Raw genomic sequence first — 27454 nt, 5'->3', positions numbered from 1 at the left:
TCCTAAGTTCATATTCTAGGATCTCCATCTTATGATCCTAATCACCTTCCTAACTTTACTTCCTACCACCCAACAAGGACCCTTCACAGGACCTCATTAAGATCATTTCTTTATTTCCTGGGCACACCCTTAACCAACCTAGCTGTGTGTCTTCACTCATTAGTTCTCCCTTTCCTTTTCCTTTCATTCCCAGTCACCCTTTCTCCACCAAGTCTAGCTCCAAATCCTTAGTAAAAATGTCTCAATGATCCCATGATACAAGAATCCCTTCCTATCCTCCTTCAGCATTTGTACAATGGGTTTACAAATATTTTCTCATTTCCTATGTAAGCCTCACAATATCCCTATGAAGTAGGCACTAGAGGTATGTCTACTTTTTTAAAGAGGAGAAAGGTGTTTAGAGATATGAAGTGAGTTATCCAAGCTCCCACATCTGGAATGTGTCAGAGACAACCTTCACACCTTGGCTTTCTGACTCCATTTTAAATCCTTACTGGGCATTTAGTATAGTCCACCTCAGTCAGTAGTTATTTGCGTGATTTTTTGCTATCATCCAAACTAGATTATAAGCCCTTGAAGGTGGTAGCTGAGGAGAGAACTTGCACAAAATGAGAATTCAGTGGATATTTGATTGAGTGATTCTAAGAGTAGGTTAATCCCTCCACCCCATTTAGAAGCTTTGGTGATCCTTCTCTCCCTCTGATGTACAATATTTGGATTCAAAGCACTTAACTGAACACTTTCTGATAAACTGCAATAGATACTGGCTATTATATAATTTCTTGACCTAGCTCCCCCCCAAAATTAATTGCACAAATTTCCTAAAAATGCATTATTTTGACAAATAAAATGAAATCTACTGGTCTCTAAATGTTGGCCAAGCTGACCATGAGTTGTAGGAATAAGTAGGAAACAAATATATTTCCAAAATTCACCTGAAGTTGAGTCGTGTGGCACGCTTGCTACAAATACATGTATCTAGGATTCAGATTCAATACTTTTTAATCGTATGTTTCTTTACTTTGATTCTTCTCAACATGCAATCCCACAGAACATACTACAAAGCAGTGAGCAGTGGCAAAGTGACACTGGCGGAAAAGCTCACCAACAGATCGCACTGCTGTGCTAACCCTGGTTCACGTGGACATGACTGCTTGTGATTTACTCTGCACATAAATTTCCTGCCAGCAAAACTCTCTCTAGTTTGTGAAATAAGATTAAATATTTCAACATTTTAAAGCGTTCCACAAAAAGCTTCTACAACTTCCAAATCTGGAAGTGACTAAAGAAGAATAGGAGGGCACCTGGGAGGAGAATCTGAATAGTCAATGGACTTCGCAACAGGCAAAGAGCTGTAGCTTGAGAAGCGAGTTGAGAAGGTACTCACAGGCTCTCCCCGAGGTCCATCCTGCCCCGGAGTACCTGGGGGGCCCGCCTCTCCCTTTTAACAAGAAAAAGAAATAAACGATTCCATTTTCAGACATGCTTATAAAATAACAGTGTATAGTACTTATATATTAAAGCATATTAGACACAAATGAAAATAAAAACTACTTCTAGATTACTGATAGTAACTTCTGCTGCCATCAAATAACATTCTGAAATTCATAAAGTAACTATATATTGTAAATAGCAAATGTATACACGATGGTAGTTAAGTTATAAAATAATTGTGGTAGTATATACTCATGAGAATAGGACATCATTCTTGTAGTCAGAGTAAATGTGAACAAAGTTTACATCAATCCATTTAATATTTATTTTTGTTTTGACTTTAAAATTTACCATCCTATTAAATCTAATTTGACCTTGCTCTCTGAACAGATGCATTTTAAATCCAGAATAAAGTGTTTTCATTAACAATGAAGTTATCACAAAATAAACAATGGAGTTGTTTGTAGATTATTTATTTAAAATTATTTGGCACTTTTGTATTACCTATTTAAAATGAACATCAGAAATGTGTATTTTTAGGCATCTGTCAAAATGTATAATAATTTTTAGTTCTATACCTTTAAACTTCTACACTCAAATTATTTAACCATTTTATTTTATATCCACTCACATTTTAAGTGTTTCCCAAATCTAGGCTCTTTGAAACCTAACAGTTATTAAAAGCCATAATTTTTGTCTCTGTTCAGTGAAGTATTACATAACAAGTAAACACTTTTTTTTCATACCAGGAAGACCATTTCATCCTACATAAGAGCAAGAAAGAAAGTAAAACAAAAGCAATTTTTTGTGTAAATACCTCAAACACCTGAAATGAAATAGGTTGAAAGGGGAAGGGTCTCGAATTACATATACTAAGATATGCCAACACTGTTTTCAAAGGTTTCACGTTCTAATGAGTTTCCCAAAATTATAAGAAATGAACCACAGAGGGAAGAACCAACAAAACTTGGCTAATATAATCAACACTTAGGAAAAAATTCAACTATATTACATTATATAAACAAAGATTATCCTGTTTTTATGAATTCTTGCATTTCATTAGCCCACTGAAATACCAACCAAAGCTAAATAGTTCATCTGTTCCAATTTTATTTACAAACACTAGTTGACAATTGAGAACAGAGGGAGCAAAAGTATGTTTTCCTGTAAATTAACCAAATTGGGAGAGGGGAGTCCTGCTGACTGAATGGTTCTATAGAAAATCCTATAAAAACTTCAAAGAGAAACAAAGATACATGTTAAATGCACTTAGTTTAAAACTACAGCTTAAAAAGCCTGAACAACTAGAGAAACAGACATGTCAGGTCCTGTATCATCAGGGAAATAAAGTAACAACTAGACATCAGCTCAGCACACATTGATAATTAGGAGGATTCTTTCCAGTCGGTGATTCTCAACTGTGGCCCCCACAGCAGCCAGATCAGCTCCACTTCATGTGGGAAATTCTTCAAACTGCAAAACTGCAGGCCCTGCTGCAGACCTCCCGAATAAGCAGCGCTGGACAATGGAGACCCAAAGTCTGTTGTAACAGATCTCCGACTGATTCCAGTGCGTGAACCATGTTAGTGCTGTGAGGCACTAGGCCACCTAACTTCCCCTACCTCCAGGCACTGTCATATGTGACTTATGAAGCAAATCTGTAGTTTAGCTCTTTTTTATATAAAATCAAGGGAGGAGGGCAGTTGTTAAAGAGTTGAAAAATGAATTTGGTATTACAAGACTAAATTGGTTGGTAAAAAGTCTCTTTTACTTATCTGACCATTAACCAAAGGTTATTATTTTATTCTAATTAGCAGGAGGTTATTTGTTTGTTTGTTTGTTTTTTAAAGTAACCATCAGAAAAATTCATCAGTAATGAAATCCCACAGGATTTTCATTGAGGATTTCGTCTATCCTTATTCTTCCTACTTCTCTTTAGGACAGATAATCAGAATGACATACAATATATTCTTTGTGATCTTTAGCTGTGATTCTCAAACTTCACTCTCATCAGAACCACCTGGGGGGTCGGTTAGTGTGCAGATCCCAGAGTTTCTGATCCCATTGGTCTGCATAATTTGCGTTTCCAACAGGTTTCCAGCAGGTCTTACTACTACTGGCCTTGGGGCCACACTTTGAGAACAATTGCTCTTGCTCAGACTTAAATAGAGACTTACACACTCTTTCTGCTCTTACCAGTCCTTCTATCTGTGAACTCCAATGGCACTGTACAGCTTTATACTTGGCACTGAGTTTTACAATTGTTGGATTGTTCAGCAGGTGTTTTTTTTATATAGGTGTTTCCTAACTTGCACATTCTTTAAAGGCAGAAAACATCTTATGTAGGTTTTTTTAATCACCTATGATATTTAGAATATGCTAAACAGAATGTAAGACTAAATCTAAGGCTATTATCACCACTTCTTTACAAACATAGAAGCATATCAAGGAAGGGAGAATGGACTATTTATTCTTAAATGTTTAATTTCAAACAAATAAGTAGAATGGAAAACAACATTTGTGGACAGAGCTACAGCATTTGTTGTTGGAAGAATTATGCAGGTTAGTAATCGCAAGATGAGAGCCAATAATCTTTATTAGGAGTGTTCTCAGTGTTCCCTTCATTATTTTTAATTTGTTTTTTTTTTAAATCTCACCCAAGGACATGTTTTTATTGATTTGAGAGAGATGGAGATAAGAGAGGAAAATCAACGAGAGAGAAGAACATTGATCAGCCATCCGCTGTGCCCTCCCAGAGCAAGAATTCATCCCACAACCCTTTGGTGAAGGGAACACTCCAACCAACTAAGCCACCCTGCCAGGGCTCATCATTCTTTTAATGTCTCCCTGGGAGATGAAAGGATGATTTCCTTTTGGCATTTTCCATAACTTACTCAAATGCAATACACAGCCAACCTGTAAAATTCAGTACTGTAACCAGAACGGAACCCGGTCACTTGGTTGCTTTGATAACCTGAAGAGCCAATCAGTTTGGCTGGTCAGAAACATCACAGAGCATGCCTCTACCTCTGACTTATTGATATCATTTGCTATCTTATGCACTCCTTAACTGATTAAAAAATAATTAAGGAAAAGTCATACTAAACATTTTTCCTCAACCCAATTTCTATAGCTAATTTTAAAGATGATTATTCTATTAGAAACCAATTATTTTTAAGAAGGGAAATTAACCAAAACCAGACATATGAAACTTGTATTGCATGTGTATCTCCTTTCATGCTGTGGTCTTTGGTCCTTAACTCACAAAAATAAGGGGAGTAATTTAGTTTGTGATCATAGCAACCCCTCAATATCAGGTTAGAGATTATAATACAACTCAATTTTGAAGAAAATTCTTCATTATTAAACACTTCATTTTGACTTTGATATTACTGCATAGTTTATTCTTCACATGTAAACAAATCTCCAGCATTCCAGAGATTATACCAAAGATACAGGGCTGAGAAGCTGCTTCTGGCTGAAGAAACAAACAGACGGGAAGTTTGAAAGACTTGGTCTATGGACAGGGTCACACAAATGAGGCCTGGATTCTAGCTCAGCCGTGTGACTGACTGTGCTTCTGGGTGCACTCTTCAAGCTCTCTTAATCGGATCTTAATGTCCAAATGACATTAATACTCCTAATTGTATATGTTTTTTTTAATAAAAAATAAGAACCTTTGTGAAAGTGCCTTGCATAGATAGCTCTAAGTACTTAGGAGAAGATTCCTAAAAGTCAGCTACTCAACTGCCAACAAAATCAGGGTTTTAACAATCTTTTACTTTTATTATTTGTTTTAGCTTCCAAATGCTTTTTATATTTGTGCTGCTGTGGTTTGGCAATATAATTTAGGCAAAATGAGTATTTATAAAAACTAGGTCAATATTTCAATCTAGCTAAAATGCATAAAAACAGTAAAGCTGATAATGTAGTCAGGCATCATTGCCTATATTTGGAAAAGATTATTTGAGTATAGTGGGTTTTCAATTTGGTGAATGAAATTTTCATTGATAAATCGTGGCTACAAAATCTTAGACAAGATCTCATCTCTCCAATCTTTAGTTTCCTCTTCTGTAAAACAGTAAAATTTTTCACTTACAATTCATAATGATTCATGATAGTAATGAGAAAATGGATAAAAAGTGCTGGGAAAGAGCCAGGATGTAGTCAGTGTCTAATAAATTATGCCCTTTATTGTAATCTGTCCTCTCTCGCGCTCACTTCTTTTCATGTCCAGCTTAATTGCCATGTTTCAGTACGTCAACTGCCCTCTAACGAAACTGCACCCTTTACCTCACTGTTATCTGCTTCCCTTGCTTATGCAAACCCCAACATTGAGTAAATTGAACTGAAATACCCATGGTTGGGCTTCTCGGGACACAGGAGGGAAACATAATAGTACAACAGACAGTCACACAGATTGTGACTTTCAGCTTCATCCAGACTTCAGTGCAGCTTCTATATGTCCTTGACCTCCTCTCTGCCCTATTTTCCATGCAGACATTTGAGTATAAAAAGTTATCCCATCGACAAAAATTGCCTTTTTGTTCTCCTCTCACAACACGTGACCACTCCCGCTTCTTTTGAGAAAACAAGTCAAACATCCTGCCACCAAACCAATGTACTTACCTGCATCTGCATTTTCTTCCAGTGAAACCGATGTCCCTTACACAACCTAAGACAATCCTTCCAGCTCTGCGCAGTCCCCCACTCACTCCCCACTCCAAATGACAGACACGGAGCTCCTTATCTGAATCTAACTGCTGGCCAGACGCCCACGCTAGGACGTGCCACGAGAATCTTAAATGAACACAGTATACTTCTCATTTCTCCACATCCACAATAGAAGATATACTAAACTCTTCCCAGTAAATAATTTCATTGTTTAAAGAAACTTTTAACTTCACTATACATAAAAAAGGAGAGACTCTAAAAAGCCTAGCAACCACTCAAACTCTTACACCCTGCCTACTATCGCAAGTCTAAATTTTTGTGACATTTCAAACTGCAAAGGAATTGGCAGACAATACCCAAACAAAACTACTAAAAGAAAAAATAGAAAAGGAGAATGAAAACATTTTAGTAAATTTTCCTCACAAAAAGCAGAAGAAAACTGCAACAAAAAGCTGTCATATAGGTTGACATTATACAAGCATTTTCAGATATAGATATATACATTAACTTAATTCAAAATAAGTTGAAAAAACAAAATAAACTTGGATATTATGATTAAATTACCAGAAACCAAAGGGAAATATATTTAATTTTAAATTTAAAAAAGCACTGAGAAGGCAACTAAACACAGCTGATATAAGTGAAATTTCTAAAAAGAGAGAAAGGCTCAGAAAGTGACAGAGATAGAAGACAGTCAAAGTCTCAACATACCTATAAACCAAAATGATATAAAAAAGAGTTCTATTTGAAACTAGATGCAAGAGAACATTCCAGAATTAAAAGAGCCCTGAACCTACTTATTGAAAGAATTTGGGGATAATTGAAATTTTTAATGCTGATACATAAATTATGCTATCAGACCTTAAACAAAGTTTTTTTTTTTAACTCTGTGGGCTTCCATACAAACGACAAAGCCACTTACAGGAGAAAGACAATCAGCTTGACATCAGTAACATAATGACAGCAGTGAGCAAGATTTCAAAGAAACTGAAGGAAAAACAGTGAGATAGGGATTTTATAACACCCTATCATTCAAGAAACATAAATATAGAATATGTTAAAATATAAGAATTCAAGAGCCCTGGCTGGTATAGCTCAGTAGATTGAGCACAGGCCTGCAAACCACACGATCTCGGTTCGATTCCCAGGCAGGACACATGCCTGGGTTATGCGCCAGTTCCTGGCAGGGGACTCATGAGAGGCAACCACACATCAATGTTTCTCTCCTTCTCTCCTTCCCTTCCTCTCTAAAGATAAATAAGTAAAATCGAAAACTAAATAAATAAATAAAATAAAAAATAAAATATAAGAATTCAGAGAATACTATATCTACAAACCCTTTCTAAGGAATATACTGGAGAAGTTTCTTCAGACTCAAATTATGACTATGGATTACAGGTCAAGGGGCTGGTGATAAACACTAAATATATTTAATTAGGGATCTGAAAGAAAGGTGAGGAAGGAGTAGAAAAAATTTGTAAATATTGTATGATTTAAAAAGGTAGAAGTTACATGATTAAATAAAAATGGAAAGGAGAAAATAGAATAAATTCATTAACTGCAACATAGATAACAGAATATCATTTAAAGTCAACAAAACAAAGATTAAATGTCTAAGTAAGGTGAAGGGGGGCTAAAGAAATTCTTAAGTGTCTTTATAGATTACTAAGGAATTAGTATAAAGACTATTAGTAGTTAGCATTGATATATGGTATATTTGAAAGTTGTTAAAGCAATAAATCCTAAGAGTTCTCATCACAAGGAAATTTTTTTCTTTTCTTTTTTCTTTTTAAAAAAATGGGAATGCTTCATGCATTTGCATATCATTCTTGAGCAGGGACCATTCTAATCTTCTCTGTATCATTCAATTGGGATGTCAACTAAATTTATTGTGGTAATCATTTCCTAATATATGTAAGTCAAATCATGATGCTATATGGCTTAAATTTACACAATGCTCTATGTCAGTTACCTCAATAAAACTGGAGGGGAAAAGACAACTACAAAAAAAAATATATATATATATAAATTTTCTTAAATTCCAAAAAAAATAAAAGTAAAAGAGAGAAAACAATAGATCACACAGAGAAAGAAGCATAGTAAATATAACATAATAAATATAGTAAATATGAAAAACTATAACATAAGTAACAAAGACCAAATCTATAACATAAGTAACAAAGACCAAATCTGTCAGCCTATGAATGTAAAGATTCAATTAACCTCCTAAAAGAAAAATAAGATGCTTTAAAAAGCTAAGACAAACTGTATGCTTGATATGAGAAACAACTAAAACAAAGTGATTCCAAAAGCTGAAGCTAACACAGCCGAAGGGTGGGCAAAGGCTTTGCAAGCAAATAGAAACAATCAGAAAGGAGGAATATGATCCTGGTATAAGATCATAGCTTGAATGTAGAATTCAAGCTAATAAATTAATAAAAGAGACAAAATGACATTATATAATGCTAAAGCCACAATCAAAAATGAAGATGGAACACTTATGAATATCTATGCAACAAATAACATAAAAACCACCTTTATGAGCCAGAAGGTGGAGGAGGAACAGATGGAAATGCACTGAAAGGACACTAACAGACCACTCTGCCCAGACAGGGCAAAGAAACCAAAAGTAAGTACATATATGAAGATCTGGACAAGGTATTCTATAATTCTCAAGATAGATTTACCTTCTCATATGCACAGGGAACATTCCTGAAAATTGAACATATAATAAGTCAAAGAAAAAGTTTTTTCAACAAACATCATAAGGAAGAAATTATACAAATAATATTCTCTGACATAGTATAATGAAACCTGAAATTGACAATAGAATCATAATTAAAAGACTTTCAATCCAAAAAAAATTAAACTTTTAAACAACTCTTTAAAAATAGAAATAAAACCAAAGTTGCAGGATTTCTAAAAAGTAATGTTAATGAAAACATTGTACATTAAAATCAGGTGAATGAAATTGAAGTCATAAGCAGAAAATATTCATAAATTACCTAGAGCAAAATAACAATAAGATAATAAAAATATATTTACTTTGTAATTATACAGACTAGAAAAATGTAGGGGAAAAAAGAAGAAAGGAACTAGTATACATAAAAGTTTTTAAAAAACAGAAAAATTAATAAAGTCAATAATTACATTACAATGTTGTATATTAGAATAAAAACCAATATAATAGTTAATCCAGAAACTCATACAATCAATGGAAAAAAGTAAAAACACAAATATTCAAAGTAAGCAAATGACAAAGGAAAAATAATAACTAAAATAAATAGAGTGTTTTAAAATCATAAAAGGAATTTGCATGATATTATATAAGTCACTTGAAAAATCTAGATGGACTAATTTCCTAAGAAAATAATTTTTAGTATTATTCACCCTCTGAGAACTAGAGTACTTAAGCAGAACAATTTTTGTGCAAGAGAAAGTTATACAAGAACTCCTCAGCAAAGAACTACTCATCATCAGAACCCGGATGGCAGGGCAAAATGGGGGAAAATCCCCTGGTGCTTGATTTCAATTTAACTACCAAAAAATCATTATTACAATGTATAATATTAAGAGTGAAATATAAATCATTATTATAAATCCTAAACTAAGGACAAGAATAAGGCAATATTATAAACAGAATATGCCAACAAATTTGAAAGTTTAAGGCAACAGACAAATTTCTTAAAAGGCACAAATGACCAAAACTGACTCAAGGAGAAAAAATCTAAACATTCCAATGTTTAGTAAATAAAATTAACTAGTAATTAAAATCTTCCTCACACCTACAAAGCCCACTTTCACATGGCTTCCCTGGTGAATTCTACCAAACTAATAAAAGAGAAATGATACTAATTCTACATAAATGCTTTTAGAAAATAGAAGTTAGCATTATTACCTGAATACCAAAGCTAAACAAAGATATCACTAATAACCCTCATGACAATGAACAATGATTTAAGATGACCAGTTGGGCTGATCCCAATAATGCAAGGTTAGTGTAACATAAAAAAAAAATCAACTAATGTTATAAATCATTTTAAGGAAATAAGGGAGGAAAATCATATAACTCAAGCACAGAAAAAATTTTTGACAAAACTCAATACCTTATCATAATTAAAAAGAAGAAAACTTTTAAAAAGAATAGGAGTAAAAAAGAATTTCCTCATCCTGATGTAGTTTTTCTACATAAAACCAACAACCAACACTTCCTAGTGAAAAACTGAAGGCTTTCTACATAAGATCACAAAGACAGCAAGGATATACGCTCTCACCACTTTAATTCAACATTGCACTGGGGGGCCTCATCACTGTGTTAAAATAAATAAAGTCACATAAATTAGTATAGAAGTAGAAAACTGTCCTTATTTGCAGACAATATTATCATCTTTGCAGGAAATTCTATGAAATTTATAAAGAAAATTGTAGAAACCAATAAATGAGTTCAGCAATATTATACAGTATATGACATAATCTACATAAAGACTAATCATGTATTTTCATATATTAGCAAAAAACAAGTTTTAAAAAATCTATTCAAAAGAGTATAAAGAAATAAAAAAAATTCTTGCATATGAATTTTACAAAAGGCATACAAGATCTGTGTACTTCAAGCCACAAAACATCGCTGAGTTAAATAAGAAAACCTACATAAGTAGAACAAGCATATCATGTTCTAAGACTGGCAGACAAAATCATTTCCACTTCGACTCCCCCAAATAAATGAAAAATGTAAAGATAGCCTCTTCTCTAAGAGTTGGAGCTTAATCCACTCCTTCCCCCATCTTGAGTAGGGGCTGGATTTAGTAACTTGATTCCAAATATAATGTGGTAAGAAAAAAGTAGTAACTTTATGATGGAGAAACCTAACAGATACTACCACAACCAAGTGATCAAAGTTAATAAAACCAATAAATTACTCATGTGGGTAGTATAACCCTCTGATATTCTGAGAGGGGCAAGTCACCTCTGTGTTAGCTTCCCTTGCCCCACAAAAAGACCATAATCCCTGTCTAATCATGAGGAAAACATCAGACAAATCCAAATTAAGTAGCACTGCAAAATACCTGCCTAATATTCTTCAAATTTTCAAAGTCATGAAAAACAAGAAAAGAATAATAAATTACACGAATCAAAAGACCAAAGAGTTAGGACAAATAATGCACTGTGGCATATCCTGGCTTAGATCCTAGAAAAGACAAAGGATAGTAGTAAAAAAAATAATGAAACCCAAATAAAGTATTCAGTTTACAGACATATCGCAACATTGATTTCTTTGTTTTGATATATGTACCATAGTAACATAAGAGATTAACATGAGGAACCACTGGGTCAAGCATATAAGGGAACTCTCTGTACTACAAACCTAAAATTTATACTTTTCTGTAAATCTAAAATTATTCCTAACTAAAAAGTTTATTTAACAAACATCAGTAGGCTTTTTTGGTAAAAATTCAAGCTGACACTAAAGCTTATATAAGATTGATATAGATCTAGAATATCCATTGCAACTTAAAAACAGGAAAATAAATTTAGAATATTTAAACTATCTGATTTCAAGTTGAGGAAGAACAGAGGTATAGATTATTAAAATAAAACCAACAGTCCAAATACAGTTCCATACAGATACTGATCAATTTATATTTGGCAAGAGTGGTCACATAATTTAATGGGAAATGATAGTTTTTCAATAAATGGTGTTGGAATGACTGGATCTCCATATTAAAAAAATGAATCTTGACTTTTGCCTCATACCACACATACATAAATATTAATTTGAAATGGATCATAGACCTAAACGGCCAAGGCCATAAAAGGATGTCAACACCATCAGTCATCAGGAAAGTGCACACTAAAACCACAATGAGATACCATTACCTACTAACTGAAATGGCTAAAATATAAAAAGGGTGGTAATACTATTAGCAGGGTTTGGCAAAATGGAAATTTCTACGCATTGCTGATGGAAACGAAATATGCAACCACTTTGGAAAATAGATAGTTTTTTAGGAAGTTAAAAAATACACTCATTATACAACCCAGCAATTCTAAGTATCTACCCAAGAGAAATTAAAACATATCCAACTCAGATGTCCATAAGAATATTCATATCAACATTATTCATAAGTGTCAAATATAAGAACCAAGTCAAATGTTCATCAACTAATGAATGAAAATAATAATTATCCTGTATCCATATAACTAAACACAGCACAATTATGTTTAATTGAAATTGTAAGAGTGGTATAGGGACTGAAGGCAGAGCAACAGTTGCCTAGTGTCAAAGGGCAGGGTTAGTAATTAACCGCCAGGGAGACTAAGAGAACTCTTCAGGATTACAAAAATTCTAAAACTTGAATTTGGTAGTAGTTGCACAAAATGAGTGAATTTTATTTATACATAAATTTTACTTCAGTAAAGCTATAAAATGATACTATTACAATAGCATTGATTATATTACATACTTGGAAAAACTAACCAAATATATGCTATTCTTTTATAAAGGAAATTATCGTACTTTTTAGAGACATGTAAATGGGACCTGAATGAATTAGAGATATACCATGGAACAAGCAACACAAACACACACATATGCCTACACACAGAGAGCTAGTTCCACTTTCTTAACCACATGATCGAATTTAGTATTACCAATAATAGAGAGATATTATGTGTCTCCTAAAGGAATGTAATGGAAAGCATAAAAAAACATTGCCTATGTTGTATTCTTGCCAAAATATTTATCCTTAATGTAATCATAAAGACACAATCAGAAAACTTCTTTACTATTGATACAATACTACTAACTGATAATATAAATTGCATGAGCTTCTACTGGAAAATGCCATGTTAGTGTCAGGAAAAACCAAAACGGGGAAAAGGGTCACCTTTAGATGAAAAGAGTAAAGAGTCATGCCATCTGTGATAGTTCATTTTATGTGTTAAAAAATAAGGTTATGTGTTAATTTTATGTGACCACGCAAGAGTGCCCAGATATTTGGTTAAACACCAATCTAGACAGTGCTCTGAAGGAGTTTTTAAAGGTCATGATTAATGTTCAAATCAGTAAGCTTTCAGTAAAAGCTTACTAGTATAGCTCAGATTACCCTTCATAATGTGGGTGAGGCTTATTCAAAGGTTGAAGGACTTAAAGAAGAAAATGACTGAGACATCCCTGAGGGAAAAAGAATTCTATCTTCAGATTGCCTTTGGACTGGATCTATAATACCAACTCTTGGCAACTCCTGCCTGCCAGCGTGCCCTGCGTATTTTAGACTTACAAGCCTCCATAGCTGTGTGGGCCAATTCCTTAAAATGAAACAATCAACCCCCTCTCTGTTTCTCTGTCTTTTTCTCTATCTATCTATATACATGTATACATATGCAAAATACACATACACATCACACAACCTGTTGGCTTGTTTCTCTGGAAAACCCCAACTAAAAATTGCTAAATAAAATATACAAGTCTTAGGTGTATACAAGGTATAAAGAAAATAGCTATTTAGAACATTTTGGGGACAATTGGAAAAAATTGAATATGGTGTCAATATTAGAAAATATTATTGTATTGATATTAGATCTTTTGGTATCATAATGGAATTTAAAAAATTCTTAGAAGATAAAGGGTTAAGTATTTAGGAGAGTAATGCAGTGTGTCTACAATTTACTCCTCAGTGGTTAAAATGTATAATAGAAATGAATATTCATATATTTATATAATTCAACTATCTGTAGGAAATTTTTCAAAATAGAAATTGGGGGGTTAAAGATAATAGGTTTTAAAAAGGTCAGAGAAAAATTAGGTATGATTCAATATTCAAAGATTCCCAAAAAAATCAACTGTAGAATATTCAGACAAATTAATGTGACTCAGTGGTAACAAGAAATGAGTTAGCAAGCAATGGAAAGACATGGAGGGCAGTTAAATGACTGTTACTAAGTGAAAGAAGCCAATCTGAAAGGCTACAATCTATACAACTCCCAACTACTGCCATTCTGGAAGGGCACAACTGTGGAGACAGAAAAAGACCAGTCAGTGGTCACCAGAAGTTGAAAAGAGGGAAGGATGAACAGGCAGAGCACAGAAAATTTTCATGGTAGTGAAAGTATTATATATGATACTGTAGGATATCAAAAGTGAACTCTACTGTAAACTGTGGACTCTGAGTAATAATTATTTGTCAGAGTAGGTTCATCAATAGTACCAAATGTACCACTCAGGTGTGAGAAGTTGATAGTGGGGAAGAGGGATGTATTGGGAACTGCTCTAAGAAAATAAAGTTTAAAAAATAAGCATTTTTTAAATCACAAATTATTCCAATAAAAAATTATAAACAAATGAGAAAGAATAAACTTAATTGCTTTTGGGAGATTCACACTTAGAAAATGAGAGCCATAACCAAAGTTAAATATGAAAGGTGGCATGAATCTATCAGGAAAGCAAATACCAAGAGTAAATTGACCTCAAAATGTTAAATATAGTTATATGTTCCAGTGATTCTACTCCTAGGAATATACCCAATAGAAATGAAAACATATATCCTCACAAAACCTCATACAAAAATAGTCCTAACAGCACTATGTATAATAACCAAATAATATAAATAGGCCCAATGTCTATCAACTGATGAATGAATAAATATAATGGGACATAGTCATACAATGAAACATTATCACCAATAAAAAGGAACAAAGTACTAATACGGGCCAAGATACACATGAACCTGGAAAACATCATGGTAAATAAAAGAGATTAGGCATGAAAGACCATATATAGTATGATTCCTTTTATGTGAAATGTTCAGAGTGGGCAAATCCAGAGAGGCAGAAAGTAGATTAGAGCTTGCATAAGCTGGAAATGAAGGAATAATGGCTTGGGTAGAAATAGGGATTGACTGCTAATAAGTATAAGGTTTCTTTTAAAATTTGATTCTAGTGATGAATGCATAACTTGGTAAATATACTAAAACCCACTCAATCGTACTGAAACTTCAAAAGGCAGAGCTAAGAACTTCTGCTGCTAACCAACTAAACAAACTCATCTGAATGGCTTTTCAAAGAAGTCAACCTTTTAATATGCTAGGAATTTGTTTCTAGGACAATAAGGATTGACAATAGATTCAAAAGATATTTAGTATCTTTTAAATTACAGTACAACAAGTTTTAGCCCATTAATTTTACACCATATGGAAGGAAGTCTGGTAGTGGTACGTTTTTCTAATATTAATAAATTCAGAAACCTTTTTTGTTCTTTTTATAAATACCTTATAACCAGGAATACCCATTAATCCATCCTTTCCATGGCGTCCTGGTTCTCCCTGAAAAATAAATATAATTATTTTAATATATTTTGCAATATTTTTAAAGAAAGATACTATAAGATAATTTTTATTTAAGGCAAAATATGCAAGAACATTTTCTATTGAACTCACAGCACGTCCAGGATGGCCAGGAAAACCAGCACTCCCCTTTTCACCTTTTGCACCCTGCATTTAAAAAATAAAAATAAAAAAACTTAAACAATCCTTTCAATTACCTTTTAAACTTCCAACTCAAACTTAGGTAGGAAAGTAGGTTAACCTCATTATGTAATGACAGAATTCATGGAACTACAGCTTGTGTTGGCTTTGCATCTTGTTGACAGAGTATTATTTTACCAGGACAATGGACAAAATATAAGGCATTGAAAATATTGATGGATACAGAATTATTACAAGCATCTAAGGGTCAAGGGTGGGAGGTGGAGATGATTGGGGTGGGGGGAGTGGTGAAGGAAAAATGGAGACAACTGTACTTGAACAACAATAAAAATATATACAAAATAAAATAGGAAAGCCGCACACTGGGAAAATTTAAAAGGCAATGAGTACTGTAAATATACAGAGAATATAACCTTCCTTCACTATGAAGAAATAGGAAGGCCCATAACATTCTCAACAGACACCATTAAGCAGCTATCACTCACTTTAATTATTTTAAAAGTTCAAAATGATCAACAACAGAACATATTCTTATAGATTACCATGTATAAGAATCATCAGTTATCTTTTCATTTTTTAATAAACCCTTGAGAAGGCCCTGGCTGGTGTAGCTCAGTGGATTGAGCACGGGCCTGTGAACCAGACAAACGCGGTTCGATTCCCGGTCGGGGCACATGCCAGGGTTGCAGGCAGGTTCCCTGCAGGCCAGTTCCCAGCAGGGGACGCATGAAAGGCAACCATACATTGATGTTTCTCTCCCTCTCTCCTTCCCTTCCCCTCTAAAGATTAATAAATAAAATCTTTAAAAAAATAAATAAAAAAAATAAACTCTTGAGAAATGTGAATAAAACAAATTACTATAATGATGGGCTGGGACTAAACTTGAAGTTTTCTATTTCTATTACACCGAATGTTCAATACAAATACTTCATTCTGCGATCCAGACTTCCCTTTTTGCCATAAAATCCAGGGGATCCTTTGTCTCCTTTGGGACCCATTTCACCCTAGAAGACAAAATATCACTTATAAACAAGAGTTTAATACGCCAACATCAAAATAAAATAGAAATAAAATAATTTAAACTTTGTTTACAAAAGTCCTATTTTCCAGGCTTTATAAAGAAAAACAAACAAAAAAAATGACAGTTGGTACTATTACATGGTCTATAGTATAAGACTTATAGTTAAGAGAATTTCTATATAATGAAACTTACTCATCAATTTTTAAATACTTTAATTTTATGACTGGAAATTTTAAAGAAATTGATGAAGCTTTATGTGAGCTATGATATCAATCTTAAACTTATCATTTACTTTAACATACTTTATATTTAGCATTTATTTATAACACATTTGCAATATAAAGTTTAGAATTTGAAATACTATATGGCATTGCTGAATATAAAAAGACCAATTTCTTTAACCTTTAATCCTGGCATTCCATGAAGCCCAGGAAAACCAGGAAGTCCACGGTCACCCTGAAAATAAAACTGAAATTAATTAAAGAACACACATTTCAGCCTAAAAAATTCATCATATATTTTTCAACCTTACCCTTTTCAAAACCTATTGAAAATATATCTGTGAACAGTTAAGTGCATACCTATATTAAAACCCTATTTCTATGAGATGTTCATTTATCAAGGTTTTATTTATATTCAGAGAAGGAAAGCATTTGGGGGCTTAGGGCAGTCTCATCAGCAACTCTAACCACTCACTCAAGCTCCATCCACACTTCATATCAACAACCTTCCCTCAGCTGCCTCTAAGTACATGGATAGAAAGAATTGTGTTAGAAGGCCTTTGGTAGGACCAACAGGAAGAAGTTTGCAGACCCTGGGAATGGGACTGGGGTCATTTCCCAGAGACTGCCAATCTCAAGGATCTGGAATGTGGTCTACAAAGAGGGTCATGTACAGGTTTGCCCTGATGACCCATCGCTCAACATTAAGGAACACAGCTGAAGCAAGAGCCTATCAGGGCTTCCGTCTTTCTGAGAACACAAATGACACAAATTTTGCCAGTCTTCTTCTCCATGTCTCATGTCAGTTTCTTCTAAGATTTTTTGTCAATCTTGAGCTTTCTTAAGATATTTTGTGGTTCCTGGTTGTCAGCTAATATGGAAGCTGAAGGTAAGCTCTCTGTGCATACTGTTCATGGACTGAGCCTCATTACAATATGATCTGTTTGGGTCATTTCATTGGACAGCACTGTACATCAGCGGATTCCTCACAGTTGGATCTTCTACAGCTTTGGCAAACACGACTGGCTGACAGCAGTCTGGAAGCTGGGTAGGGGAAGCCAGCATGGTTAAATGATCTCTAAATCAGATTGTTTTAGTATAATTCTACTTTTTCTTCCCAGTCTAAAGACCCTCAGTTTTAACTTTTTCATGTATTAAATTTTATATTTCTGCCAGGGTGGAAGAAGGGAATTTACTTGGCTATACAGAGTTGAGGAAAAAATAGTGGGACTTCATTGTTATTAAAGGGACACCCAACCATCCCATTTTGGGTTCTACTTGAAGTTTACCACCAATTTTAGAAATATTTGGTATTACGCTTTCCTGAGTCTTTGGGATGCCTGTGAGCATGTGTGTATGAATGTGGCTGTGTGTGTGTGTACACACACACACATATGTATATATAAAGGAAGTCTCATCTCTCTCATATGAATCATGTGACTTCTAGTTTTAGGATTTGGCTTCCTTGGATCTTTTCAGCTTCCAAAAATGTGGATCTGTTTGTTATTTCTTCTTTTACTCTCTCTGTCATAATAAATCTGGAAAAGTCAGTGTTCTTGCTGCCTGTCAGTACCAGGAGTAATACGCAGAAAAAAGGATTGAATCTTTATGGGTGTTTTACTCAGATGCCAGCAAGCTGAGAAAATGGTGGGTTATGTACCTTAAAATCCATCTTAACTACTTACTTCAGCCAATCTTTTTATAAGGAAAAGAAAAGGGTAGGTAACGAGTTTGGGAAAAGGTTAATCAGATAAAAGTTTCAGTCTGGTATCATTTTTTCTAGTATTTTTATACCCTCGGATTAACAATTGTTTATCTGCATCTCAGACATTCCCTCCCTGGAACACAATGGTTCAGACACCATCTCCATCCCCTGCAGATCCTCTACAGCATAAAGGCTGAATTGCTTGTGGGCCTCCTGAAGTCACATAGGTCCTGTATTTCAGTTCCTGGAACAATATCTTTTTCAGGTGTATTAATCCCTTAATCCTATCAACTATTACTAACTAAAATCTTTAACTCTTGAGTTCCCCTGTCAACCTCAGGTTTAATTATTAAAAATTGTTATGATTCCCTTGATTACTGCTTTAATAAGAGTTTAAGATAGAGGATAAAGTTAATGTGTTTGTTTGACCCTTCTTCTCATCCAGAAGCCTCTGTGACTTATTGATATTCAACATCCAGGGCATCTTGCCTACTACAGAGGTAGGTTCACAGCAGTCTGATAGAGATCTGATCAGATAACTGGAGAGGAGTCAGGTGGGGGGGCACATAAGAAGAGGTTGGCTGAAGCAGTGGTAAATAAGCAAGCTCAGCACATGAGAGACCAATCTACTGTTAGGTGGAAACATAGCAAGGGAAGGTGCAGATATGTCAGTGAAATCGAAGCAGTAATCAAAAACCTTGACACACACAAAAGCCCTGGACTGGATGGCTTCACAGGCTAATCTTATGAAACATTCAAAGAAGAACTAACTCCTATCCTTCTCAAACTATTCTGGAAAATTCAAGAAAAGAGAAGACTCTCAAACTCTTTTTATGAGGCCAGTATTATCCTAAATCCACAACCAGGTAAAGACACAAGAAAAAAAATTATAGGCCAATATCTCTGATGAACACACATACTAAAATCTTCAGCAAAATATCAGCAATCTGGATCCAGCAATACATTAAAAAAATCATACAGCATGATCAAGTGGGATTTATTTCAGGGATGCAAGGATGGTGCAATATTTGCAAATCAATAAATGTAATATACCACATAAACAAACTTAAAGACAAAAACCACATGATCATATTAACAGATGCTGAAAAGCATTTGATAAAATCCATTACCCATTTATGACAAAAACACTCAGCAAAAGCATACTTCAACATAATAAGTTCATATACAAGAAACCTACAACCAACATCATACTCAATGGGCAAAAACTAAAAGCTTTTCCACATGACCAGGAACAAGACAAGTATGTCTGTTTTCATAACTCTTATTCAACATAGTACTGGAAGTTCTAGTCACAGAGATCAAACAAGAAAAAGAAATGAAAGCCACCCCAAATTGGAAAGAAGTGAAACTGTGCAAATGACATGGTAGTGTGCATAGAAAAGCCTATAGTCTCCACTAAAAAACTACTCAACCAAATAAGTGACCTTGGCAAAGTAGCAGGATACAAGTCAATATTCATAAATCGATGGAATTCTTGTATAACAACAATGAATTCTCAGAAAGAGAAATTAGGAAAAATTCCCATTCAACAAGAAAGATAAAGGAATAAATTTAACCAAGAAGGTAAAAGACCTGTAGTCGGGAAACTATAGAATACTGAAGAAAGTAATTGAGGAAGATACAAACAAACAAAGGCATATAACATGTTCATACTACCTAAAGCAACTATAGATTCAATGCAATTCCTATTAAAATACCAATGGTATATGTTACTGATTTAGAACAAATATTTCAAAAATTCTTATGGAACCAAAAAGACCTCAAATAGCCTCAGCAATCTTGATAAAGGAGAATAAAGTAGGAAGGCTCACAATCCCAATATAAAACTATACTACAAGGCCACAATAATCAAAACAGCCTGGTACTGGCATAAGAACAGACATACAGATCAATGGAACAGAATAGAGAGCCCAGAAATAAACCCACGTCTCTATGGTCAATTAATATTTGACAAAAGAGGCATGAGCATACAATGGAGTAAAAATGGTATCTTCAATAAATGGTGTTGGGAGAACGGGACTGGTACATATAAAAAATAAAAAATGAAACTAGACCACCAATTCACCATACACCAGAATAAACTCAAAGTGGATAAAAGACTTAAATAGAAGTCATGATACCATAAAGTCCTAGAGAAGAACATAGGCAGAAAAATCTCAGATATTACATATAGCAATATTTTTGCTGATATATCTCTTAGGGCAAGGGAAATAAAGGAAAAAATAAACAAATGGGACAATATCAAATTAAAAAGCATCTGCTCAGCTAAATAAACCATCATCAAAATGTAAAGGGAACTGACTGTATGGGAGAATATATTTGCCAATGATACACTGGACAAGGGTTTAATCTCCAAAACATATAAAGAACTCATACAACTCAACACCAGGAAGACAAACAATCCAATTAAAAAATGGGCAAAGGTTCTGAACAGACACTTCTCCAAGGACGACATACAGAGGGCCCATAGGCATATGAAAAGACACTCAACATTGCTAGCCATCCAAGAGATGCAAATTAAAAACCACAATGACATACCACTTCACACCAGTCAGAATGGCCATCATTAATAAATCAACGAACAACAAGTGCTGCCAAGGATGTGGAGAAAAGGGAACCCTTGTGCACTGTTGGTGGAAATGCAGACTGGTGCATCTACTATGGAAAACAAGATGGGATTTCCTTTAAAAAACTAAAAATGTGACTGCCTTTTGACCCAGAGATTCCACTGCTGACAATATACCCTAAGAATCCTGAAACACCAATTCAAAAGAACTTGTGCATCTCTATGCTCATAAGAACACTCTTTACAATAGCCAAGTGCCAGAAACAGCCTAAGTGCCTATCAGAGAGTGGATCAAAAAGCTGTGATCCATTTACGCAATGGAATACTATGCAGCAGAAAGTAAAAAGGAACTCCTACCTTTTGCAACAGCATGTATAGAACTGGAGAATATTATACTAAGCAAAATAAGCCAATTGGTGAAAGACAAATATATGTTCCCACAAGAGGAATGTAATGAACAAAATAAACTAATGAGCAAAATAGAACCGGAGGCATGGAAACAAGGAACAGACTGACATTGAATTCATACATTCAAACATGTATGAATGACCCTTGGACAATGGTGTGGGGATTGATGGTGGGAGTAAGGGGTAGGCTAGGCGAAGGAGTGCAAAGGGGGGAAAATTGGAACTGTAATAGAATAACAATTTTACAAAAAACAAGTATTTTGAGGAGCCATTATTGGTTGCATCCATGTTTATAAGAGATTAGAATCAAAGAGAAACCAAGATTTACAAGAAGATAGTTCCATTTGTGTAGCTTGCCTGCAAAACTTTTTTGACTGGTGCACATACCTTTGAAGGTTATCCATCTCATAAGTTGATTTAGAATCATAGTTTTAGAATCAGGTCCAGATTTCTTAAATCAGCAATAAAAGAATATGAAAACTAATATTTTTAAAACATTCTTTTAAAGTTTTTCAATATATGTATGTTTTCAAAGAATATATGCTTTGTACAGTAGCATAGGCATATAATTATGCATATATGAGACCACATGTCCAAAAGTCTTTTACTGCAAAGAATCTGCAATTTAAAGTTTGGTGACCTGTCATCTAGAGGGAACTATCACACCTACCTTAAGAGAGATACAGACCATTAATTTTGTTCATGGCACAATCACTGCAACCTAAACTCATTCATCCAGCCCCCTCCTCCTCCTACTATGTACTTGGTAGGCATTCAGGACTTTTTCTCACAATGCAGGCAACAATGCCAAAGTAGAACAAATCTCACTGCTACAAACTATTCTGGACAAAGCAGGAAAATATGGAGAAAAGAAAGCCACGTTGAGATCAAGACATCTGATATCAACTCCCTGATGTTTGAGTAACTTCAGACAAATGATTTAAGTTTTTCACTCTTCAGTTTTCCAAACTGTGAAAGAGGAATGGCTCACTTAACAAGTAAAAATAGACATAGCATGACTTATTCAACTAACCACATATGCCTTTTGTAAGGATTTCAAATGATAACAATATGTATAATACCAATGCAAAATGTGTCTAAAAATAAAACAAAAATGCACACATAGCAGTAAAAGTCTCCAAGCGCCCAATACATCACAAGCCTTACACATTTTGGTTGTTCATTTCTCCTTTAAGTAAAAAACAAATGCTAAGTCTTACTTAGGCTCAGACAATAGTGACTTATTGGGAATTCTCCAAAATGCTCCCTCTCTTTCTAACACAAGGATGGGCATTTCCCTGGGATTTGGGGATCACCACTGGACTACGCAGGCCGAGGAAAAAAGTAGATGCCAAAGCTCCTACTATAGCTTACTATTTACTATAGAACAGAGTATACCCAAAGTGAAGGTGAGAAGTCAAGTTTAGAACCAAGAAAGTATCAAGCACTCTATAAAAATTCAGTAAAAGTTGTAAGTTTCCCAATGATGCCAGTAGAGGAAACTGAAACAGGACAAAAAGAGGCATAGCGCCCAATAAATGAGGCAGGACATGGAATCATCCATTCTTCATAATAAACTGAGATGCTGAATCCATTACAAATCCTTAAAATTAAAGAGGTCCAAAGATTAGGAAACCATCCAGACTTTGCAAAAATATCCAGAGAAGTACTGAAATCCTGAGTCCACATAGGGCAGCACCATATGCGGTGGAGGGACACTCAACCCTGACTTTTGAGAATGTTTAGGGAGGTCACAGCTAGTGCTGCTTTGGAAAAAAGCATCTGAGGAAAGGATGTAGAAAAGAAGAAAAACATGGTAACATTCTATTTATTTTCATAAATAGTAGAAAACATTTTTTCAGAAAATCCCTGGTATAACAACAATTCCATAGAGTCTTCAGATTCCAATAAAGCAAAATATTTTATAAATAGTGTGTATATGTACATTTATTTATTTAATATTTTAATTATTTATTATATTAATTATAACATCAGCTATATTAACATGTTAGTCACTACTATACTCATCACCAATATGTTTATATATTTTCTACATAACTGATATTCTTATAAGTTACATTTAATAATATTAAAATAATAGACTCTTACAAGGAAGGGCACAGGACTGAACACGCCCACATTTAGAGAATGGAAAGAGGAAGTAGATAATACCTAAACTGAAAAAGTAGCCAATTAAGGCGAGAGAAAATACAGGAACATGTAATATCTCAGAACCAAGAGAAGAAATCATTCCAAGAAGGAGGAAATAGTCAATTGTGTCCAATTCTGCTGAGACATCAAATAAGATAGCAGAGATTACTGGAAAACAGGGACTACTAGACTTTGAAGATGGTATCACATTAGTGATCTCAATATGCAGAGGAAGGTTGGGATAGAAATCCTACTGACTTGGGTTAAAGAGATAAAGGGAAGCGAGAAAGTGCAGAGTGAGTAAAGGCAAGCCTCTACTGTGGTAAGAAAGAGAAGTGGGGCTCTAAAGGCAGCTGTCTAGTTGGTTTGGGATGGGTCATCCTTTGGCTACTGACTGGGTGTTTAAGTAGGCCGAATTCAGGGCTCAGTCTAGAACCTGTAGCTGTTTTATGCTTCTCCCTCTACTTTCCCCCACATACCACTGTTTAGGCTGTGGTGCCTTCAGAATGCTACACGCATAGACTACTTTCTATTTTTGAGAAAGCCATAGAAAAAGTGGCAACTCTGCTATGCCAATTCTAACTACTTCTCCCTCCTATGTCACTAATGGCTTTAATATTTTTAAACATAAAATGCGTATAGTCTACATCAGTATTTCTCACATGTAGGTGCTATACAAATTATTTTTAAAAGAGAATAATTTTGTGAGGGTTGTAGTTAGAAAATTAGTGCAGGTTCTTACCAGGAACAAAGAAAAAACTTAGAAATAAAATTGTGCTTTAGGAATTAAGCTAACAAATCAATACGAGGATCTGAGCAAATAAAAATGGGCACCCTAGATGTGGACCAGCTTCCAGGGCCAATAGGCCTTGACTGAATCCATGAGGAAGAACTAACTTATTAAACATATTTAAAGAACATGTACTTCAATAGGAAGTTGGCAAATTTCAAAGTTGTAAAAAAAATCAGAAAGTCAACATTTGAAATGTTATCTGTATCCACTGGAGCTCTGGGGAGAAGTTCAGTAAAGCTAAGCCAACAGGCCATCTGTTGATAAGAATCTATTATGGTCACAGGGATATCGGGCTATCTGTGGCTAACAGGGGACACATGCCTCTCATAAAATTTTCTCCCTTCTAAGAAGGTCACTCCCCCACCAGCTCCCAGAGCTTAACCACGGGAGAGAATATGGCACATAGATAATGCCAGTACCAATGCCATTTGATAGTTGTCATCAAGTAATCTAAAAAAAATAACACCTTTATTAGACAATGGCCACTGACAGATTTCTGAGCCCACAAATCTTGGAATTCACCAAGGTGAACACTATTGAATGGGAGTCATCATAGGTAAAATCCTTGCCTTTGAGTGACTGAAACAACTGGACACATTTCTGTGTGTGTGTGTGTGTGTGTGTGTATGTGTGTGTTTACCTTTTCACCATCTCTCCCTGGTTCTCCTTTGTAACCTGGTAGTCCTCGTGCTCCCTAAATTAGCCACAAAACAAAATTCTGTTATTTATGGGTTTTTTGGTTCACTAGAAATGCTGTTTTAAAATGTGCATAAACAGATCACATACTTGTATTCCTGGGGATCCTGGAATTCCGGGTGACCCAGGGATTCCCTGATATCCCTAAAGAAAAGTAAACAAGAAACAGTTAGTAGGACATCACACTCACAAAAAGCAGCCCTGAATTTTAGGATTCACTCCTGTCTCAAGTTTCTTGCCCACAGGCTTCACTTAGTTTAAGAAACCAAACTAACAAAGTATTAAATGCTTAATAAGAAATTCATACCCTTCAGCCTTTAGGAAAAAAATGTCTTAAATATCTCTAGATTAATAAAAACATCCAGAAATGTTTCAAGTAAAAGGATGGTTCTGGGATCAAAATATAAAGCCAATGTTCACAGCTCCTAAAGAAATGTACTGCACATTAGAACATATTCAACATATTCAGGAGAAAAACACCTAAAACTGCAGGCTTAACAAATGCAATACATTTTTAAACTACCTGATTAATGACCATCCAAGTTAATCCCTAGAATAAATGAAACCCTGATGAATGTTATCCTTCAGAGTAAGTCTATAACAGCCTCTGGATTGCTCATTTTAGAAAGCTATTGATGCTAACCCCAAGCACATGGCTGTGACGTGTCCCTCCAGCTCCCAAGGATGAGCTGTCTGTGGAGGCCATGCTCACTTTCATCTCCACTGCTTCTCACACATCCCTTTTTCAGACAGGAGGAAACTATTTATTCATCACTCAGCACATGACAACTGAACTCAAAAACACACTTGAAGGCCCTGACATTTATCTAGGTCTCTCAGGGTCAGTGTTAGGTTGACTTGGACCACCTGAAACCTGCAAACAAACACATTTACCTTTCTTATTCAGATTCCATCTTTCTCAGATCTGTTTGGATATAGCTTTCTGTTTGTCAATAGTATTAACACAGATCTCATTAATGTTTCAATTACATTGTCACTTAAATCCAAAAGCATATTCTTGAATCCAAAAGCTTCATTTCCACGTGGCTACTCAGTGCTCTTTGTACTTACCCAATCATTCGTCAGTACCCATTTAGCTGTAGTTTTAGAGACATCATAATTCCATGCTTCTCCAGTCCCATTTTCAACTATCTCTTTTACTACTCTTTGCTAACTCCAATAATAACAACAGTAACGGTATAGTGGCCATCTCAAAAAGATCAGTCACAGATTATAGTTTTTCTAATTTCACATGCACTTGAATTTATTTTTTATAAATATATTTATTGATTATGCTATTACAGTTGTCCCCTTTGTCCCCCTTTATTCCCCTCAACCTGAACAGTAAAGTGACAGCAAACTCACAGATATTAACAACCACACCTAAAACAAAAACAAAAGCAAAGTAAACAAACAACTAGAACAGGAATAGAATCACAGAAATGAAGATCACGTGGAGGGTTAGCAACAGGGGAGTGGGAGAGGGGAAAAGGTAGAGAATAAGTAGCATAAATGGTAGGTAGAAAATAGACAGGGGGAGGTTAAGAATAATATAGGAAATGTAGAAGCCAAAGAACTTGCATTTCTTATTTTGCAAAACACTCTCCATTACTCCCAGAATGATGAAGAGTACATAACTTCCATTACCAACCACTGTCGTTTCTTTTATACCCCATTCAGTATTCACAGACTGTATCATTACACTTTATTCAGGATTTCTCCAACTCAAATTTTCCTCTTGAGTTTCTTTGCCCAGTCCTTAAACATTTTACTCCACCAGTAAATGAGTTTCATAACCGACCTTTCCTTGATCCATACAAAACCATCATTAATTTTCAAAACGGCCATGTGCTCTCTGGGCTGGCACTGTCTGGGTGTCACTGGATTACGCGCCCCCTTGAGATGAGGAACCAAGTTGATTTCATTTTGGTACCTCCAGCATTGAACACAGCACTTGGCACATTTTCTGTTAATCACACACTGGAAGAAATTACCTTCAAGTCATCCACATGGCACATAAGAGCGAAATATCTCTTTGCCCAAGGAACCTTGTTATGTTTATGCTCTTTCCATTAGCAAACTGAAACATTTAGTAATACCATGTGATTCACATCTTCGAGATCAGTCAGAAAAAAGAAAAAAGTCAATCTGCACAGGATTTGCTCAGCTTTATATCTGTACCACTTTAGTTATCACCAAATCTGCTTCCCCCACCACTTTGGAATCAGATACGCCAGGAGCTGAATTTCACATGCCCAAACAGAGCTGGATTACTTACAAATG

The 27454-nt window shown here is 34.8% G+C and overlaps 1 protein-coding gene and 1 pseudogene across 2 annotated transcripts in view; both read right to left on the bottom strand.

Annotated features, from left to right (window-relative positions):
• The window catches only part of COL21A1 (collagen type XXI alpha 1 chain), a 172840-nt gene that overhangs the window by 38114 nt on the left and 107272 nt on the right, over positions 1–27454 (bottom strand). For both annotated transcript variants that reach the window (XM_053668361.1, XM_053668360.1), the window contains 7 exons: positions 25262–25315; positions 25116–25169; positions 17014–17067; positions 16543–16594; positions 15543–15598; positions 15375–15428; positions 1388–1441 (listed from right to left, as the gene is read on the bottom strand). In XM_053668361.1, the coding sequence (XP_053524336.1) occupies positions 1388–1441; positions 15375–15428; positions 15543–15598; positions 16543–16594; positions 17014–17067; positions 25116–25169; positions 25262–25315 (378 nt within the window). The remainder of the gene's footprint in view (positions 1–1387; positions 1442–15374; positions 15429–15542; positions 15599–16542; positions 16595–17013; positions 17068–25115; positions 25170–25261; positions 25316–27454) is intronic.
• Positions 7901–7998, bottom strand: LOC119055201 (uncharacterized; annotated as a pseudogene).

Source organism: Artibeus jamaicensis, unplaced genomic scaffold, assembly GCF_021234435.1.
Source record: "Artibeus jamaicensis isolate MK-2021 breed Jamaican fruit bat unplaced genomic scaffold, CSHL_Jam_final contig_484, whole genome shotgun sequence".
In the NCBI taxonomy this organism is placed as follows: Eukaryota; Metazoa; Chordata; class Mammalia; order Chiroptera; family Phyllostomidae; genus Artibeus; species Artibeus jamaicensis.
The sequence above is the reverse complement of the archived record's forward strand: the minus strand, read 5'-3'. Positions and strand labels throughout refer to the sequence as shown.